The sequence below is a fragment of the Anas platyrhynchos genome, chromosome 15 (genome assembly GCF_047663525.1).
Source record: "Anas platyrhynchos isolate ZD024472 breed Pekin duck chromosome 15, IASCAAS_PekinDuck_T2T, whole genome shotgun sequence".
NCBI lineage: Eukaryota > Metazoa > Chordata > Aves > Anseriformes > Anatidae > Anas > Anas platyrhynchos.
In genome coordinates this window covers 14,040,525-14,059,617 of record NC_092601.1, presented here as the reverse complement: position 1 = coordinate 14,059,617, position 19,093 = coordinate 14,040,525, and the positions used below count along the sequence as shown (strand labels likewise).

Genomic DNA, 19,093 nt, shown 5'->3' with positions numbered 1-19,093 from the left:
CTAAGAGAGTCAGGACTCTGTAGCATGCTATGTAATGTACCTGTCATACTGCTTGGATGCTTTCCATAGACCAAAATGAGAGGCAGAACACCAAATTAAACCCCCAGTTTTCAAATTCTATTCTGCTGTAAGCTACAATTATATTTTTGAGGTGAAAGAGCAGGACTCCAAATAACTGCATCTGACACCTGATAAGGATTTGAATATTGGATCCCGAAAATATGTAAAGAGGTAACAACAAATATAGCACAAAAGCTTTCAGTTAAAAAAGGACAGTTTCATTACATTACCTCTTTCACACTAGCTCAGAAACTATTAGGGGAGAAACTATTAGGGAGAAACTATTAGCAGAGTTTCTTCAGCTTAAGTGGAACCCCACTGAAGGGTAAACAGGAGGGTTCTTCTGCCCATACCCTCCACTACCCTCCACCCCCCATTATAGGATGGAGGCCTGCAATATACTAAATAGAAATCTAAAAATGGCAAAAATATACCTACATTCATCACAACATGGCCTTAAAGAATCTGTCTCAGTGTTCAACGTATCAGGATGCCCACTGAGTGCCTATTTGCTCCTCAGAATCATGAAAAACTAAGTATAACTGACTGTTGCGATCAAAGTACTTTTAGAAAGAATGCTTCCTATGATAGAAAAGGGAAAAAAGGAAAAAAAAGGAATTTTAGAGAGTTAAAAATGAAAAAAAAAAAGATGCAGACTGTATCAGAATGCATTGACATACTAAATGCAGCAGGCACTGGGAAAATGGAGTAGATGTACTTTATGTATTCAGGACAACTTTGCAGAAGAGTTTTCACTGCTAGCAGGGCTAAATTAATAATGACAAAGGGCCCCACTGCTGGGATTGTTATAAATGGAGGGTTTTTATATGCATGGTAAATTATAGTTCGACTCTATTTGCAGTGCTTATATACTGCAAGCAACAGGAGACTTCCAGCATCAGTCACCGAGAGTAATAATAATTCCTTCCCAAACATTTAGTTCAATCACTTTTAAACACCATGCTATACCACAACTTTTAAGTGGCCATATTTTTCAAGTATTTGATTGTTTTCTTACCATAGCTACAGGCAAAGTTTGAGGCTTTAGGACTTGGCTGGAATGGAACAAACAAACAAAAAAAATCCTCTCTTTCCTAAGAATCCCCATCTTAGCTTTCAAACATATATTCTTTCCAACTGTAGTACTTTCTTTATTTCTTAAACTATCCAGATCTTCATGATATCCAATTTTAATTCTTCCACAGTGACAATGATATGAGAATTATAGTGGAAGAAGTCCAGACTTCAATTTTCATACTTTTTATTTCTTAATTATTGCCTTTGCATGCCCCTTCTGAGCATTGTTAAAAAATACAGCAAGAAAAATATGCTATAGAATATGGTGGGAAAGCCTTTCTTCTCCCACACATGCTAACATGGACACAATTATAGGGGTTAAATAACTACCATGGTCATTACTTTTTAATGCTACTTTAGTGTTCAAATGGCCGTGTGAAATTAGAACTCTACTTACCCCTGAGAATTGACGGTTTCATTTGCTTTCTGGAGCAACTGTGATAAAACAGTGAAAAGTTTTAAGCGCATCTGGGGATCTTTGTTTGGCTGAAGACATGTCTTAAGAATGAGAATAAAGTCATCAAGAGCTTCACCTATGACAGGACCTAGAGAAAGAACATGCAATACCTATTTTGGAGCACAAATAAGTTCTATTTGGATGTTTAATATCAGAGTACTTAAAAAAATTATAATATGCTTGGCATTAAAGTAATATTTAACTTTCCACTCTTGCATGGCAGCTGTTGATATATCCATGTTACATTGTATTAGCCAGTGTAGAAATACCTAAGCTAACTCTCCCTGTGCTCAGGTACTTGCAGACAGCCATGGCAGCATGGTGCTCCCTGAAGACTGCTTTATCCCACATCTCACTTAACTGTTTTGGTTCTGCGATGCTACAGTGTATTATGTAGCATATCAATGACATCTGCTACCTGCTGGGACCAGTGCAGTATGAAATGGCAGTCTGGGTGGATTAACACATTTGAGGGGGGGACTAATGCTGTTTGTTATGTAGCTCTGAAAGCTTGAGACTGTGCACAAAGTTCTGGTTTATAGAACTTAATGGAAAATTATACTGAAGCTGGTATGACTGTGATACCACACCAAACAGCAGAATTGGTTGGCTTCTATCTTCTTTCAAGTTTTTCCACATGCAGCATGCAAGCAAAAGTGTTCATGACTCCCAGAGGCACATGAAAGGGCATGTTTGAAAGGGTCGGCCTCAAAACTTGGATAATAAAATTATTGCAGTTGTATTATTCCTCCATGATGATTATTTGAATTTTACAAGAAAATCTAAAATAATGGTGACTTCTTAGAAGGTACTATTTGAAATAAAAATATTTCCCAAACTCATTCCCTAGCCTGTTAACGTTTTCACATCCTTTGATGAATTCTGTTTTTACCACTAAACGATAAACAAAGCAAGCCCAACTTGTTATCCCAACATCTGAAGAAATGATTTTGTCAAAAGAGGAGGAAGTTTCTACCATTCTCCTTGATATTGATTAATAACTACATGGTTTTAAAGAGGAGTATGTGTAGACCATACACATGCATTATTCTGCAAGCTGCTTACTGTAGAATGCTCCTTCTGCTCTGTTTGCTATAAAATGCTTTCCCCTAGGAACTTCTTCAGCTTTACTTTCTTGTGATGCACATTCCATTCAACTCCAGTCACTAAGAAAACCCTCCCAGAAAGCGACACAACACTTTGGCATTTCTGATGACAAGAACATTCCTCACATGTGAAATGAACAGATTGAAGCATTCAAGAATCCAAAACAAGTTCAACAGCATTTAATTATATCTGGAAATTTAATGTTTAAAATTAAAAAAATAAATAAATAAAATCAACCGAACTTCAGTGTCTAGACTTAAGCAACACAGGGTGAATGTTAAGCTGCAGTTTGCTATATTTCCATGCCAACAAGTAGGTCTCTATTTTCTTAACGTTTATTCAAGATACATTGCTTCATGTGAGTTCTGAGGAATTTTTAAGACACTTATTATATCAAACTGATAACAGCAACTCAACAGATGGAGAATAAACAAAATAATCTACATTGTTAATTTCAATGTAAGCATACATTCCTGAAAAACAGTAAAAACCAAAAATTTAAAATAAGTAAACCCGATTATATTGATCAAAAAATAACATTATGTGTGGGAATGAAAAGAAAGAAAAATGAACAAACAAACTGAATAGCTCTAGGAGATGCTGTGTCAGACAGAAAACACAGACAATAGCATATAACCAGTGTGGGATACAAGCCAAAATGTTTGCCCAGACGTTTTATGATTTATTTGCCATTAAGGAAAACAGAGACAACTGTCTAGAAGTTCCTCAGTCATGGGATGAGGAGTACAAATCTACAGAAAAGTTGGCTTCTTGGAACTTGCACTGAAAAAACTTTTTTGTTCTTTCTAAAGATGAAAAACAAAAAAAAAAAGTACTGATACTGGTTGATGCACAAACCAGTGAGTGTTTCACATAGATTTGATAAGTGTTTTTTTTTTTTTCTTTTTTTGAGGTTCAAGTATTAAATGCAGAAGATAACAGTTCCTTAAAATGTATCTGTCCATCTTTATCTGTTTGCAGTATGGATACTGGTAGCCAAAGTCACTGCATACATTCCTGCTTTAACCAATAAAAAGGAAAAAGCACATAAACAGGATAAAACGTCTCAAAACAGGAGCCCAGGACAAAAAAAAAACCTGCCTGTCACTGCCTCCCTTGCCTGAAAATGTGATCAGGACAGCTATGTCAGAGGTATGTTCACTGTGGAGATCTGAAGTTAGCTGAAATGTATGCTACGAGTATTTCACTATAGCCTGTGTAGTGGTGCATTGGAGAACTTACCTGTGGAAAGGCTTGTACAGGTAAGTATCTTTTATAAGATAAGGAAATAGATGGAAAAAAACAGATACGCTTTCGGACACCGTAAGTTTTTTTTTAAACTTTTCAACTACCTTTTCATAACTTTTCATCTCCCCATAATCCCTACCTGTTTCATTTAGCTGAAAGTATACTGCTACTTAAGTGCTTTTGGTAGGCTCCTTGCAACCAAGGAGTCTTTTGGAATTTGAGCTGCTTGAATGTTTTCACTTTGGTTTTCATTATACTTGTGAAGCTTTTGAATATTACACTACTCATTATAAAACACAATGTGTCTGCAGGCTACCATGATTATTACTTTATTATTATATTTTTTTTAACTGGATGAGCCTTCAAACTACTAAATAAGTCATACCTGAATGATTTGCAATGACATCTAACTGTAATATTTCTGGAGAATAGCAGGTCCAAGAATCATGTGATACTGAAACCCATTCCAAAAGCTGAATTATATGCTGTTTGTAGAGACAAAGAAAACTATCCAATTGCTGTACTTCGGCTAATGAACACACTGTTTCTTCTGCCTGTTAAAAATAGAGATGAAATACTTCATCTTAACTGGAACAATATACATTTATATATATATATATATATTTTTAAAGGCAAAACTTAAAAAAATCTGTTTATACTATGAGAAGGGAAGGAACAAGATGTGCATAGTTTCAACTTGGACAATCAAGACCAAATATATAGTGTCTGCCTACAATAAATCCTTTAACTTTGATTTAACGACAAATATTTGTCCTGATTTCAAAACAAAATCATAAAGAATACAGCAATGTAGTAGCAAACTAGAAGAATCAAATCTGTTTGAAAACCTATCCAGAAACTAAACAAATATAAATCAGTTCTTATTAGTTTTAAGGATGTAGTGATTTTCTCCTTATTTAACAACGCTTTAAAACATGTTCATAAAGACAATTTCCCAAACTCACATCTAGGAGGCTGTGGCAGCTTCCAAAACATATTGCTGCTACTATTTGGAGACGACAAGGTACTCCCTCTCTCCAGTGCCTGTTTTATTTTTTTTTCTTTCCTTTTAAAAAATGTAATTAGGCAAAATGCTCAAAAAATTTCTCTAAGAAAGAGTTTATGAGCATGGTGAACGCAGTATCTATAGTATTAGTGATTTCAGTGGACAGTGAGTAGAGAATAAGGAGAAAGGAACAGTCAGAACCCCCACTGAGAAATGACCTATGTTGTCAGTATGGTCTCCGGTTCTAGAAGGGAAAGAAGTAGTGCAGCACTATGGGTGACACCATTTGTCTTTAAGTGGTTCAGCACAACTACAAATTGTAGTCATATTTTTAATATTTTTAAATTGAACTCAATCGCACAAGCTAGCTGAAACATGGAAGCATTCTGCTAGACAGTCAAGACAACGCAGAATAACTTGTAGGTAAAATACTCATTTTCTGTAAATAAATTGGAAGATTAATGACAACATGGCAAGACAGAAACCATTCTCCATCAACAACTCCCCCATCTGCAATACCTTTCTTTTATAGAACAAAATACAAAACAGATACAAAACAATGCTTCATTTCGAGGCAACTTAAAATATACTATTAAGTAGTTTCACGACTGCAATAGAAAATAGGAGAGATCAAATTAAATATGCCAACAGATTGATGTAGGTTTTCTCATTCAGAAGGGTCTCATAGTTAAATAGTTAAAAAAAATAAATAGAAAGGGTGATTTTCTTTCCTATATCTGAAGCTAGCAAGTTTAATGATGCATTATTTTCATGCTTATAATCAATACGTGCCCAAAGAAGAAGGAAGACAACACAAGACAGTGGCAATGAAACAAAGCCTTACCTTTAGGTCACCAGGTATACCACTGAGAAGCTCAATACACGCCTAACTGACTAACATCTGATATAGCTCAGTCTATTTGGGGCTGTAAATCATACTTCTCATCACAATACCTCATTGCTCAGTTGGTGGTCCTGGTCTTTTTCCTTAGCCCCAAGCAACTAGAAACACTGCACAGCAAAAAGGGCCAATCAAGCAAGTAGAAGACTGCAACACCCACTATCAGATCGTTTCAGCTGTGGCCTCATATCTCTGCAGTCTTCTGTCTCCTTATATTAAAGTCTGAATTGAAGTTCTATAATGCGAATTTTTGAATAATTTATTCTTACACTCAAAATCTTTTGATTCTGAATGCAGGCTTCTCTTCTGAACAACAAATTTACATTCATAAGGCTACATGCAATACATTTGTTCTACATGTTCTTAACAGTATTTTAACGTGGACTTCTTGCCTTCTGCAAGTTGAAGTTTCTGAATACCCAGTAACTGGGAAAACAAACAAACAAAAAACAAACAGCAAGCTGTGTTTGTCTTTGTAACAGATTTATATATTGCTCTTATGTAATCTCTTCGCCAGATTCTGTCTAGCTGAAAGAAAGGCTAATGAGAAAAAAGATTCTCATCCAAAGTACTGTCAACTTTAAAAATAATCTGTAACTGCAGGAACATCCTAAACCTTTAATAATCTTTGGAGATTAACTTTTCCACATATGAAAATATATGGATTTACCTCCACGAAACTGCTTTCTTTGTAGGAGTATGAATCCATAAGATTTTAAATGGACATTGCTGACTTTATGGACCATTTTAGGGCTAAACAGACAAGATACTGGAAAGCATACCAGATCAATCTGTCTGAGGTTTACTTGGACAGATTTTCTCTTTAAAAACGAAACAAATAAACAAAAAAAGGCCAAAAAAAACAAATCTCACTCTCACATTGGCTCTTCATTGAGACAGATCTTTGTGCTGTACCTCTCTGTCCTGCAAAGTCTGTTCAATACTTGTTTCAAGCTTGTTCCATTTTACTTCCTTCAGATTAGTTTTCTATGTGTATGTCTCCTTGGAGGCAGCCTGTCAGCTATGGGACCATAAATACTGATGATACACAGGCCTTTGGAATATCATGCCTGGGAGCAAGAGAACGGAAGTAGAATAGCCATCACATTTAAGGAGCACATTTGAAAAAAAGACAACTCGCATAGGTCATGATTATACTACATGAGGATGGCTTGCTGATTTATTTGATATTTAGCTCGGGGAACTAAAAGGAAGAGAGAACTAAGAGGGTGAGATAATGTTTAGCCAAAATGCTCATCTATTATCAGGGCCATCTAGAGATGTCCTTGATTTTAAAGTGTTCCTGCAACAAGATTTAAACTTTTAGTTCTGCTCAGGGGTAAAAAGGTCAAACACTGTAAAATGAGTCTGATGTGAACCTAAACATAGAAAAAAAAATGAACACTTTTTTTTTTTTTTTTTTTTTTATGGACAGTAGCACTCTTGATCTGTAGATTAATTGTTCTTTAATGGTTAAAAAAAGAGATCAGAGACCATCTTCAGAGTTCTGTGTTGTAAGTTTTAACAAATATTACCCAGCTGACAACTACAACATTTTCTGGTGATCTCCTTTCACTACATCAACTTTTTAGTCTCCCTCTTCAAAGTTATCTTCACCTTGAAGTCAAATCGCTCTAAAGCCTGCATTTCCCTTTACAGGTATCCCATTTGTAAACTCTCACATTGAAACTTCTGTCATTCAAGACAAAATAGTTTATTAAGATAGTACCTCTAGAAGGAAGACTCCTGCCCCTCTTGCCCCTGCATAATATCAGACACTAAAATAAAAATTATCCAGTGTAATGGTTCTCTTGATTGTCATCAAGCCACCTGTTAATATGTTAGGCGACTATGCAGTGAAATATTGTTTCTAGATATAAAAACAAAGTTATTCAGAAGCATCTTTAGTTCTCTTCCCTTTTTAGGTGTGCTACCAATTTTGTCCTGGCCACTTGCGTGCATGTGTACATAACCTAACATTAACAATAAACCAGTGACTTCTATCCACCTAAAAAATTAAGCAGCAACAGTTCAATCAGCACCAACAGCATGCCCAAAGCTTTGCAGAACCCATTGATAAGTACAAACTCTTTAACACCTCCTTTCCTAAACCATTACCTTAACCATAACATCCACTTAAGTAAAGCATTCTCCTAGGCCAATTGCAGCCCTTACCAACTTTGAACTTCCCATGCTCCATTAATGTATTTCAAGCCATCTATCCTGAAACTTAATCTAAATGCATGAAATATCTTGCTTTAACAACAGCCTGCAGACCCATACTGACCACAAAATAAAACAGGACTCTAGGGCCCCTCTCAGAATCAGCACATATTTTAATTCTGTGGGCCTTCACCAAAAGTTATGAAGAAATGTAGCTCTCCAGGCTCTGTTGTCCCAAACTGTAACCCCAACTCCAAACTTAATTTTATTGTTTAACACACATAGTATGTGTAGTAAGAGGTGCACAACTCTGGACTAACCATAAGCTATTACTCCCCACTGATACAGCCAACCCTTCAGTGAACAAGCCTTACAAGATACTACAATAAAGCCAACTCCTACGTTTCTTAAGAGAGTAATATGTTTTTCTGTTACATCAGCCAAACCCAGATATTAAGCAGATTTCTGCTCATGTAGGAGCTAACATATTCTGCTCTTCAGGCACTACTGTTGCCCTAGATTTTGACCACAAATTCATTACCATACTACCCCTTAGCACTACCATCTTCCAGATCCAGAAAAGAAATACTCTCCGTCACTGCTAATCTTCATTACAACTCTGTGGATTTGCAAAATTCAACACTAAATGAGATCTTGAAACTGTTGTCTGGAAACAGTTATAGCACTTAACCAATATGAAATGTTTGATCTGTTGCTAGCAAAGCAGAAATATCAATATTTTGACTGACAAATGATAACATCCATAGATCTTTCATCCTTCACAGTGACTTCTAAATATTAACTACCAGAACAGTGCCATAGAGATAGGTATTTGAAGAACAGCTTTATTTTTATAATCCAAGTATTCCCTCATGCTTATTTCATTCTAATAGAGTAAATCCAATGAAGTTGAAGCTATATCCATATCTAAATATTTAGCTATTGTATTTCTGCACATTTTTTTGAAATACCAATTGCTATACACACACATATGAAAATAAGCAATCCTTAAGCAATACTACAAGGATGATACTTCTTAGCTTTCACAGATCAGATTTTAATGTTTTATTCTTTTGGATACATTGCTTGCACCTGTTTTAAACAGACTAAATCCAAAGTAATTTCAGCCATGGAAAAAGATGAGGAGACAGACAAAGGGGCAGACTCAGTGTCAAGGTTGATGCAACAGCAATTCACTTCAAACTCTACCAACATTTGTGAACCTGCTCACAGTTAAAGATTTCTGTGGTTTAATGTCTAACAGCAAGACAAAATATCATGGCTCTGTGTATACAAAGTGCTATACCAATAGGAAAAAACAGAAGCATAACAAAATACTAAACCAGTTAATTGCTTACCTTTTCTTTAAGGTGCTGAGAATCTGGTGTTGCCATTACTGTCACCAGAACTTTCAAAAGCTGCAAGCAAATTTCTTTGCAGTCTTCCTGGCACACTTCAATTAATGCTTCTACACAATAAAGCAATTGTTCCATATAAAAGACCTATTTTTTAATAAAGAAGTAAGTTTATTATGTTTGTTAGAAAATATTCATTTTAAGGGAGAGAGTAGGGAAGTGAAAATAATAAAACCTGAGTGCTGTATAATCTCCTAAATTGGTAATTTATTCATCATTTCGTGTCAGTTCATTTGACGACCTACATTCTACTTTGTATAGAACTCAATATAATCTTCTTCCCATGTTCTGTTAACAAAATAAACGATCCTGCTCTTAACCACACAATTGCTCCATTGTAAATAAAACATCAAAGTATTTCAGAATGCTTTCTGATAGTACTTTCTCATTCTGAAGTGTAATTTGTTAATTAATAACATATTTATTACAACTTTTTAAAATATAATTCCATGTCTTACTATTTTGAATGGAACATTAATGGTTAAGTACATAAAACAAGAAAACCTGAGTGTCTGCTTTTATCTTTGTCAATTTATCTCGTTTGTTGCAATATAATGCCTGTTATCTCGATCCAACTAATATCAATGGAAGTCAATATTCCTGTCAGTCAGTTTGCAGCAACTTCTAGGATAAAGTGCATCTGATAATCTATGAAGCTGTCAGACTACATTTAACTAACAGAAGGGGCCATTGTTATAAATTTACTTCCAAAAAATAAATCAAGCCTAGAAATAAGTTAGTTATAAATGTTATTAATCTCATGGACATGGTCAATCCTTAACTAAACAGTGTCTCTGCAGCATTTACTCTCTAAAATAGAGAAAGATTGTTTTCCAAGACCAAAGGCTAGATCAAGTCCACAGTTCCACCAAATGCTTCAGCTGCACATGAATGTGTCTACTGTATATAATGCCAAATGGAAATGGTGAGCTTAAGACCTCATAGCAATTTTGCAGATATACTTCAGGGAATTGTTATTTGAACAACCAAGTTATAGCGCTTCCAGTTATATGAGTTCCTAATCATCACAGGCTTCACGGAGATTAAGGTTAATTCTCTGCATCACTGATATATATATTCCATTAGGGAAGAAACCTAATGAGGGAAGAACTTCAAATGTATATCTTACATTGGCTCAAAAAGACAATTATGCCAGATTCAATCTATACACATGAATAACTTTTTTTAAAGGGAAGTTTGAATCTGACGTGAAGTCAGAATTTTCTGAAGGCATCACAGTGGCCCTTTTTTGGTCATCTTAAGAACAGAGGTCTAACAAACATTTGCTGCTATGAAAGCTGGGATTTCATCTGTGCGGGAGATTTTAAGGATTCTTTTTGTGCATGTCTAACAGATCTATTTCTAGGCCTGGGTAAGTGATGAAAAGAAAAAAAAAAGGGAAAAAAAGAGTAAGATAAAAATAAAAAATAATCCTGGAAGTTTACAGTCTCCACTGCACACTGAAGAGAAGCTCTCACCTCCTTATATAGCAATTGATGAATATTTTTCAAATGCCAAAATGCAAATGGTTTTCAGGCGCAGCCATTAGTTAAGGGTACGCTCAAGAATAAATTGCTAATTTAGAAATGCCTTCCTGCTGGATTCCAACCTAATGAGAAGCAACCAAGCTAAACAGAATACAAAACATGCTCCTAAACTTACCTGTAATTGTACTGGTACCTTTCTTTAAAAATGAAATAAAAACAAAAATAAAAACAATAAATGACATTAAAATGGAACCTTTCTTGGAAAGCCTGACACGTCAATCACTATGGACTGTGAAAAGTTGTCAGTCGTTTTTACTGATGATGATCAAAATATATTATCTTGTTTGGACTGTGAACACAAGGCATTTGAAAACATCAGTTAAATTCTGAACCTGGATCAGCCAAGGGAGTGTACAATTAGTACAGTACGTACTAACCAGCTTCTTCTCTCTTTGTCATGCCTTTTCCTACCACCTGAAGCATTTTACTACAATTCTCAAACCTGAATCCACATCTGCTGTAAGGATGGATTACCAGCAAGTTTTTGGGCATAGTATATTTGACTAGGTGACCACAACTAGGAAAAGAGTACAAGGTGGCTCAGGGAGGACATGGAAGCTCCTGCCTTTGTCTCAGATACATGCCTACAACTACTATGATGGGATAGGGTGGGTGTAAGAGAGAAAAGGGAGCACTTAAGGAGAACAAATTAAAAGTTTGGAGAACCACCAGTCTAAAACTTGGGACTGTTGTGTATTTTCCAATCATCCTTACCTCTTCAGATCGCTGACAAACTCCAGCTTGTGACAGCATGTTGCCAAGATCAGTCAAATGAGGCTGTAAGATTTCTTTTGGGCTACCTCGAATCACTGCAGTTAGAACCATTATACAAGATGGCTTAGGTGTTTTCTCAAAGGCTGATGTGATTAATTTCAAAGATACCTTAGGGTTGACAAACGTTCCAATCAATTCTGCTGCTTTCACACACTGAAAAAAATAGAATATCTTGAGGATTTTTCTGAAAACACAAGACCATTCAACGTATCATGGGATTTTTCTTTTTATGATTCCAGCTGCTATTTGAAATGCCTTGTAGGCCTTTTCCAGTCACTCAGTAATGGCTATATGCATGAAGAAATTTTCTTGACATGTGTTCAGTAAGCACATAATAAGGCATGCAAGCACTCTTCTCAGCAACAGACAAACTTCCATGAGAAAGTAATGTAGAGAAATGAAGTGTACAACTTTCAGTGTAATAAAGTCTCTAGCTTAAAATAACCAGATGTTGCAGATTTACTGGTTTCATTTTTTTACTCCAAACGCTGTTCTGAGACATGTTCTCAATGCCCCCAGTACCCATTTATTAAAATCAATACCAATAAAAACACAAAAGAGGAATTTTTTGTCATTGTAGGATATTTTGACAGGGACATTACTGATCTGGCTTACTGTGGAAGCGCTGTCATGGAGGATCTGCTAGCTGCTTTCAATCTCTTAACTAAAAAGGCTTAAATTACTATCTTTTCCCCATTATATTCATGCTCTTTGATCCCGTCTCTTATTTGCAGACACATTGGTATGCTGTATTCCACATTAAATACCATCACACCAGAATTTACTCTCTGACTGGTGCCTAGCATTAACAACCAGGTGCATGAATAAAGATACAGTCTACTACTGCACCATTACCTGTGCAACAGGAATATTTCCTCCTAACCCCTTTATAGAGACCAGCTGGGTAATTCTTATATATCTTATTTGGTATTATTGGGTTAGAGAAAGACATGCACATTTCCCAGCTTGGCGGTTGTTCTGAAACGGGTTCTTCTGTGACAAAGGACGGAGGAGATAATCATAGTACTCTGGGAAGCAGCATCAGAAAGGAGTAAAAAAGTATTCACAAACCAAGTTGCTGAATCCGAAATTTTGGCATAGGGAAGAGTAAAATTAATTTAATCCTCCCAATTAGGATTAAATCTTTTGAAAGCACCTGTGAAGAGATTAGTGGTGGAATTCCAATAAAGAGACAAGTATGGTCATAAAAAGGAAAGGGAAGACTAGGTACGGCTGGAACACATACTTTTGATGCTATATTTACAGCACTACGCACTAGATGGAACAGCAGAGACACGTGGGTTTATTCTTCAAATTATTTTTTCTATCCATTTTAAATTAGCAGCAGGGAACTTGGAAGAACTGCCTATATCTCCTACATCTGTCCTGGGGCATTGATTCAAAAAGAGGTGTACAGGCATTAGGAAATTAACAAGATGACTTCTGACTATTACAAGTTTATTTCTCTCTGAAATATTGATCAGCCTGTGACTGGCTAAGCTTACAAGCTCAATTTTACTGTAAAGCGACGTTGTTAAAGATCAGATGTGGATTCTGAAAACAGAAACAAAATGGGTGGAATAGGTAGGAGGGGATAAGAGAGTAGAAGCTAGGGAAAGGAGAGGAACAATCTAGGAAAAATCAAGGGAGGCAAACAAAAACTGGTATTGAGAAAGAGTATAAAAAGAACAAGAAACTGCAAGGAAAAAAAAAAAAGAAGAAAAAATATCATTTCAGGAATGGATTTCTCAGCCTGCATATGGCTCAAATGATAGCAGGAACCAAAAGAAAAGCTTGATTTAGGAAATCAACTTTTTTGACATTGATTGGACTACTTGCACACAGTAAGCTGAACACATTCTTCCAATTTCCCAGAACAATAAAATTTGCACCTTTAAATCAAATTACATTTTTGTTATATATATGCTGTTTTGCTTGTGTAGAGATACGAACAGATTTTTTCTAAAGATTGTAAAGAAAGTTTTTATCACCTGTCCATCCTCTGATATATGTATTTAGTGTTTTTAACGACGTGCATATTATTGATTATTATTGAACCAAGTATTGAGAGCATCAACTGTTTGATAAGCTGTTAGAAAAAAATAAAAGGACACTATCTATTCCTTGCAAAATAATGTAAAAAATAAGATATTTTACAAGTATTATCTCAAGTATCCAGACAGTGAATACGGGCATCACATGGAATAAACATACCTCAATATCTGGTTGGAATTATGGTTGGATTATACGGTAGGGAAAGATAAGTCAAATTAACTTGAAAGGGCATGACCTGCACATGTTTTTAAATGGAATTTGTTGCCCCAAGCTTTTTAGACTCTTAATCTTCTGCTTATGATTTTTAAGTAGATTGTTATTAATGCTTCATGGGGTTCGCATATAAACTGAACAGTATTTAAATAACTTTATTATTGGTCTTCATACCAACAATACAAGAATGATTTTAACATAGTAACTATAATTTTCACATATTTTTGACATAAAATACTATTAAAACCGGATCCTGCAGTCATGGGAAATTTCCAGTGACCTAGGGTAAGGCCATCCTTCACAAGACACACTCAGGACCATAAAAATTAGGGGCCTCATTTACCATACAGCAGATATTTAGACAGAGTGTACTTACATTCCTAACTACCTCACTTTCTTCATCCAAGCATGCTTGGTACAAAGTTCTAAGCAGCAGATCCATGTGTTGTGTTATGTGATCTTCTGCATGTAGCAATAACGTATACAGAAGCTGGGACGCTTTTATTCTTGTGTTTTCAACCCAGTCTGTTATATCATGACAGAGGCCTGGAAGAATTTTGGAGAGGTTTCTTGACACAAGTTCCCGACAACCTAGTCCTGGTCGTGTCACTAGAGAGTAAAACAAAGCAAAACAAACATATAATCAAAAACACAATGAAAGAAATATCAAAGGAAAAGCTAATGCATGCTAAGCCTTAGAAAAGTCTAAGGGCTCCAAGATAAAAGCCTCAGTATGGAACAAAATATTCCAAATGCTGCTGAGGATTTCACATCTGCAAACTGTATTTCTTTAATATATATTGCAAAATTCTAACTCCACTCAAGTCTGAAAATGTATATATTTATTACTGTAAAGTTGTTTAAACTATATCCTATAAAATGTTTGCAGAAAGGGAGAGGGAAGAGAATTTACATGAACACTACCCACTTTGGAAATTGTGGCCTCATCATTTCCTTTTAAATGTTATAGCAGCACCAATGTCTTTAAAAGAATTAGAATGAAACCCACAAACAAACAGATAAAACAGAAGTAAGATTCTTCTCTGAAAATTCTGTGGTATCATTGAGTTAAATATAATTTGGAGGGGGGGGGAAAGCAGAAGTCATAAATAGTACAAAGGACACGAACTGCATTAAAACAGACACTATCAATTGTGCCCTCTAAAGGAAAAAGCTAAAGAAGAGACAGGCAAATTAGAAGTAGACAGGGAAGTTACTAGCCAAAAAACAAGTCTGCAGTATTGGATGTGTGAATAAAAACCCAAGAAAATGGCACTGAAAAAGGCAATTAAAAAAATACAGTAGGAAACTAAGCATTATAAACAAAAAGAAACAAAACAAACAAACAAACAAACAAAAACCACTATATATTAAAACAAAACAAAACCCCAACACATGAAAATCTGACTACTGAGGGTCTATGCAGGCTCAGGATATTTTCCTGCATTGGCCCATATAAATACAAATGTTGAAAATTAAATGGACTACAGTAAATCGTATGAAGAATATAAAAGGCTTACAGAAATGCCTACAAAATATGAAATATTTCATATATTTCATATTCAAAAGTATGAAATATCTGCAGCAGAAATAAAATAAAATACAAATGTCAGGATATGAATTGCTACCTCTTTTGTCAATGGAGGATAACATTTTGGATTATGAAAACTGGCAATGAATAACAAAAGGTCAAATAAAGAAATCAACTCAAGACAGCAAATACTGATGGACATCCTATTGAACCTGAGGCAGAATTTTATTTGAAGGATCCGACCATTCTTTATCAGCAGTTCCTTCATTTCAGATGTTCAAATGCAGGCATTTATCCCTGTAGCTACTCCTGTCAAAGACTTCCCTGCTACAAACTGTCTGCACCTGTACCCTTAGGCAATGACTACTGCAGCTCAATGGAAAGCTATTCAGTTGCTCAGATGACACCAGGTATGAGGTCTAATTCTACTCCTCCTCTGACCTGCAGTATCTGTCATCACAAGATGAAAGCACAGGGAGGCTCATATGTCAGGTTCATTAGTTTGAGAGCTGGACAAAGATGGCTAAGTAAAATGTACTATAAGCTCAGTGGAAAACACATTCCAGAATGTTGAATATTTGGCTGTAAGTCAAAAGAGACAGCAACGAAGTGTTAAAATACATCATTATCATACTATACAAAATACACGTGTATGGAAGGGACACAGGGGAAAGAACACACATACTAACAATTCATCCATACACAAACTGTGGCAAGATACCACAAATTATTACTTGAAACTAAGGTATAATAGTTTCCTTGCCAAAGCTCTATGTCTGTAAGACTAGGTAGCCAATCATCCTTTCCTCTCATTTTTCTTCTCTCTTGTCACATAAAGCCTGACATATAAACACATAACACACACACATATCACAGTCAAGCCTTCGCTGCATAATCCTACCACCCAAGTCAGTGAAATGCAGGACTGGAATGTTGCCCAAATTTGTGAAGCATATTTATTGTGCTAAGAAGATTTCAGAAAGTACATATGAATTTAATGTATGAAGTAATCGATAGATGCCTCTTTTTAAAAACAGTCTGCATACACACCAATAAACAAACAAAGCCCCACACAGAGATAACAGAGTAAGAATAGTATTAGCAGTAAAACGGGAGCAACTCTTTGAAGGACTAGCACATAAAGCTTTTTCTTTCACTCTTCTCCCTCATCCTTGCCTTCGCTTATCTGAGCGCAGGTAAACTGTGGTATTTTTCATCACAGCTTTAGTTACCTTCAAGTATTAGAACACTGGCTATATATCTGCTATAATGCCATCAGAAGGGCTAAGCACTTTGATGACCTTCACTGTGTCATAACAAAATTAGTGGCTAGAGCTCTGACACTCAACCAGTTTATACACATTAAAAGATTATCTGACAAAAAAAAAAAAGGGTTTTCTGCCATCACTAGTGGAAGTAAAAGCATTTGTTACCATTTCCAAACCCCTAAGGTACTATTACACATCAAATAGGGAAAAATATAAGAAATATACAATATATCTGATAACAGATCAACTTGACTCTTCAAAGCTTAAGAGTTCTGTCAAACCAGTCACCATTATAAAGTGCCTCCCCTTTCACTCAACCATTACTGCGTAAAACAACTTTAAAAGAGGAGAAAAGAAAAAGAAGAGTAATTTCAAAGGAGAAAGGACTCCGGAACCAACTGTCATGGAAAGGATTTTGCTGCTGGGGATTCTGTGATGTGATTGTCAGGGAGGCACAAGTCAAGCATGAACCTGTTCTTTCACACCAAAAGAGTTTTTGTTCTGTTAAATATGAGTACAGAAATCAATAAATGACCCACTTAAATCCTCTTTCTCACCAACACCCATATGCATATTTTTAAACATTAACTTTATGAACCTGAGATGGGAAACATGCTTCATGCTACTGCAAATGTATCATTTTTAATGCTACCTATAAATCATATGGTAGTAAAAAGTTATCTACCTGTGCTGCATATCTTTTTTTTTTTGTGTGTGCGCATAATAAAGGAAATTATTCTTTCTTTTCCTGTACTTTCCATATATGCGGGTAGATTGGAGTTAGCATCCTAGTATCTTATTGAGAAGTTTGAAATAATTTCATTTTTCTTCCATGAAAATTCTGTATATTTAGTGGTGTGACTTATTATTCAAAGTTCAGTTCGAAGCTTCTTTCATTCTGCTTTCCTGTCATCTCTGCGCCCGTTCTCCACCTGTCTGCTGGCTAATACAGAACTTTCTGCTGCTTCTACATCATTCCTTTATCTCTTTTTCAGTTACATGCATCGTATGTAACTCTCTCTATCTATGACTGGAAATGAAACTAAATTGCATTCATCAGTTTTTCCCAGCAAAAGAGTACAACTTCTCTCAGGTCATAATCCCTTTTTTCCCCTTTTAAATACAAGTTCTTATGAGAGCTATTTTTATAACAGTGCTAAGCCTGTCCACCCCCACCACCTCTTTTACCAAAGATCACTTTTGCCACTGAACATTAGTCTATGCTACCCTTAAACATTAACAAATATTACATCTTGTAATGAGTATTACACAACCTGCGCTGCAGTTCCAGGATACAGGGATTCAAGATTATTCAAGAAATTAAAAACACAACACTTTCTGTGCGACACTTACCTCCTTTGGGATAATGAGATGGTGAAACACTAAAGTCCATCTTATCCTTCAGATCTTCTTCATTCTCTTTCTCCCATTGTAAACCTATCTTTTCCCAGTAAGTCCAAGCCAGTGTCCTAGGCATAAAATAAAAAATAAATTAAAAAAAAAACAAAACAAAAACATTGTGTCCCCAACAGGAAAACACTCTAAAATGAAACTTCTGGAAAATATAACTTCTTGAATTCAGCTGGAAGGATGGGAAGCATTCCTATCATTTAAACAGGCATATTAGTTTATGTACTCAGTGGACAGAGGTCATCTCTTCCAAAGAGAGTTCTGTCTTTGTCTCTCTCACTGTCTTCATTTCTCATACTTGAACACAGCATTCAAACAAAAGTTACCAAAGATAACACTATCACAAATAGGTTCAAAAACAAAACAAGTTTGTTTGTTTTTTTCTCCAAGCAATGCATCCATGAATACAGAAATACTTCCACATGAGCCATTTATTTAGGGGAGCAGAGGGGAAAAAAAGAAAAAGGAGAAAAAACAGAATGGTTCTGCTTACATATTTTCAGGAATTTCATCAGTAAAGCTTCCAAGTAACAGAGGAATCAGCTTGTGAAAATACGAGTATCTGTCTCGTAGATGCAACAGCCATTCTCCAATGACAGTTGTAACAGCTTGTCGAACCTATGTGGATTAAAAAGGAAAAAAATATATATTTTTTTAAATTAGGTCAGATAAACACTAAAAAAAATGCTTTAAGTATAAAAGACTTGCATCAAGTGCATGAATAGTCTCAGGACAAATGACAAGAATCCAGGATTTTCTCACTTGCAGCAAGCATCTTACATATCATGCAAGATATCATGCTCCCTCTTGTGTCCTCTCTCTGGCTTAGGTAGTCTTAGACCATGTGCTGCACAAAAGCAC

At 35.6% G+C, this 19,093-nt stretch overlaps 1 protein-coding gene across 2 annotated transcripts in view; it reads right to left on the bottom strand.

Moving 5' to 3' along the window:
* DNAAF5 (dynein axonemal assembly factor 5) overlaps nucleotides 1-19,093 on the bottom strand; it is a 29,558-nt gene that overhangs the window by 8,782 nt on the left and 1,683 nt on the right. For both annotated transcript variants that reach the window (XR_011803624.1, XM_027469233.3), the window contains exons 3-9: nucleotides 18,726-18,850; nucleotides 18,176-18,291; nucleotides 14,400-14,632; nucleotides 11,696-11,908; nucleotides 9,378-9,521; nucleotides 4,335-4,503; nucleotides 1,535-1,682 (exon numbers count right to left, since the gene is read on the bottom strand). Coding sequence is in view for 1 of the 2 variants with exons in the window: in XM_027469233.3 (XP_027325034.2) it covers nucleotides 1,535-1,682; nucleotides 4,335-4,503; nucleotides 9,378-9,521; nucleotides 11,696-11,908; nucleotides 14,400-14,632; nucleotides 18,176-18,291; nucleotides 18,726-18,850 (1,148 nt within the window). In the remaining variant the exon portion in view is untranslated. The remainder of the gene's footprint in view (nucleotides 1-1,534; nucleotides 1,683-4,334; nucleotides 4,504-9,377; nucleotides 9,522-11,695; nucleotides 11,909-14,399; nucleotides 14,633-18,175; nucleotides 18,292-18,725; nucleotides 18,851-19,093) is intronic.